Source organism: Leptonychotes weddellii, unplaced genomic scaffold (genome assembly GCF_054177405.1).
Source record: "Leptonychotes weddellii isolate Sample4059 unplaced genomic scaffold, ASM5417740v2 HiC_scaffold_27256, whole genome shotgun sequence".
Taxonomy (NCBI): Eukaryota; Metazoa; Chordata; class Mammalia; order Carnivora; family Phocidae; genus Leptonychotes; species Leptonychotes weddellii.
Window position 1 is genome coordinate 1 of NW_027865875.1, and position 1,845 is coordinate 1,845.

The window sequence follows — 1,845 nt, forward strand, 5'->3', positions numbered from 1 at the left end:
GAGGCTACTCACCCTGCCGCTCCCTTCCGAGGGCCCCGCGGGGCGGGGGGGAGGGGCAGCCGAGGCCCACCGCCCGGGGCCGCCCCTCCCCGCCCGGGGTTGTACGGGACAGCCACGCCGGGAGGCCCGGTCTTGGGGGGCGAGGGGGCAGGGCCCGGGCCTGGGCAGCGAGCGGGGACGGCCCGGCCTTCGGGGCCTGGCGTGCGAGGCCCGCCGGGAGGCCGCTCCCCGCCCACGACGGGGCGCGCGAGGCCCCGGCGCCCGAGCGCCAGGCGGGGTCGCGACCCGGCGCGGGGGACGGCGGCGGCGGCGGCCGCCAGCGCGCGTGGCCCGGGCCGGCGGGTCCGGGCGCCTCTCCGGCGGAGGGAGGGCTCGCGCGCGCTCGGGGTTCCGGGGGGTTCCGACGGGACCACTCGCCGGCGCGGGGGGCGCCCGGGTCCTCCGAGCCGGGCGCTCGGTCGCGCGGAGAGCCGGGGCGGGGCGGAAGAAGCCGGCCGTTCAGTGTGCTGGTTTTCTTGACGGCCAGGACCGAGCCTGACCCCGAGGAGCGGCCGCGTGAGGCACCGGGAGCCCACCCGGCGCCGGGCGGGCGGGTCCATTTTGCCGCACAAGCCGGGCAATTGGCAAACTGCGGATGGGCAGGTCCACTTTCCTTCGGGGGTGAGCGGCCTGAGATCCAGAGACAATGGCCCCGATGGGATGGAGCCCGAAGGCGTCATCGAGAGTAACTGGAATGAGATCGTTGATAGCTTTGATGACATGAATCTCTCTGAATCCCTTCTCCGTGGCATCTACGCCTATGGTTTTGAGAAGCCTTCTGCCATCCAGCAGCGAGCCATTCTCCCTTGTATCAAGGGTTATGATGTGATCGCTCAAGCCCAATCTGGGACTGGGAAAACAGCCACTTTTGCCATATCGATTCTGCAACAGATTGAATTGGATCTAAAGGCTACGCAGGCCTTGGTCCTGACACCTACTAGGGAGTTGGCTCAGCAGATACAGAAGGTAGTCATGGCGTTAGGAGATTACATGGGTGCCTCCTGTCACGCCTGCATCGGGGGGACCAACGTACGTGCCGAGGTGCAGAAGCTTCAGATGGAGGCTCCCCATATCATCGTGGGCACCCCAGGTCGTGTGTTTGACATGCTGAATCGGAGATACCTGTCTCCCAAGTACATCAAGATGTTTGTACTGGATGAAGCTGATGAAATGTTAAGCCGCGGATTCAAGGACCAGATCTATGACATATTCCAGAAGCTCAACAGCAACACCCAGGTGGTTTTGCTGTCTGCCACGATGCCTTCCGACGTGCTCGAGGTGACCAAGAAGTTCATGAGGGACCCCATCCGGATCCTGGTCAAGAAGGAGGAGCTGACCCTGGAGGGTATCCGCCAGTTCTACATCAACGTGGAGCGAGAGGAGTGGAAGCTGGACACGCTGTGCGACCTGTACGAGACCCTGACCATCACGCAGGCGGTCATATTCATCAACACCCGAAGGAAGGTGGACTGGCTCACTGAGAAGATGCACGCCCGAGACTTCACTGTGTCCGCCATGCACGGAGATATGGACCAAAAGGAACGAGACGTTATCATGAGGGAGTTCCGCTCTGGCTCTAGCCGAGTACTGATTACCACTGACCTGCTGGCCAGAGGCATTGACGTGCAGCAGGTTTCCTTAGTCATCAACTATGACCTTCCCACCAACAGGGAAAACTACATCCACAGAATCGGTCGCGGGGGACGATTTGGCCGTAAGGGTGTGGCTATTAACATGGTGACAGAAGAAGACAAGAGGACTCTTCGAGACATCGAGACCTTCTACAACACCTCCATTGAGGAGATG

At 62.8% G+C, this 1,845-nt stretch overlaps 1 protein-coding gene across 1 annotated transcript; it reads left to right on the forward strand.

Moving 5' to 3' along the window:
* Window positions 1-646: 646 nt before the first annotated feature.
* Window positions 647-1,842, forward strand: LOC145718989 (eukaryotic initiation factor 4A-I; the record flags this gene model as incomplete). The annotated part of the gene is made up of 1 exon (XM_081810503.1): window positions 647-1,842. A coding segment is annotated over exon 1 (1,143 nt), but the record flags the coding sequence as incomplete, so codon positions are not given.
* Between the last annotated feature and the right edge of the window lie 3 nt (window positions 1,843-1,845).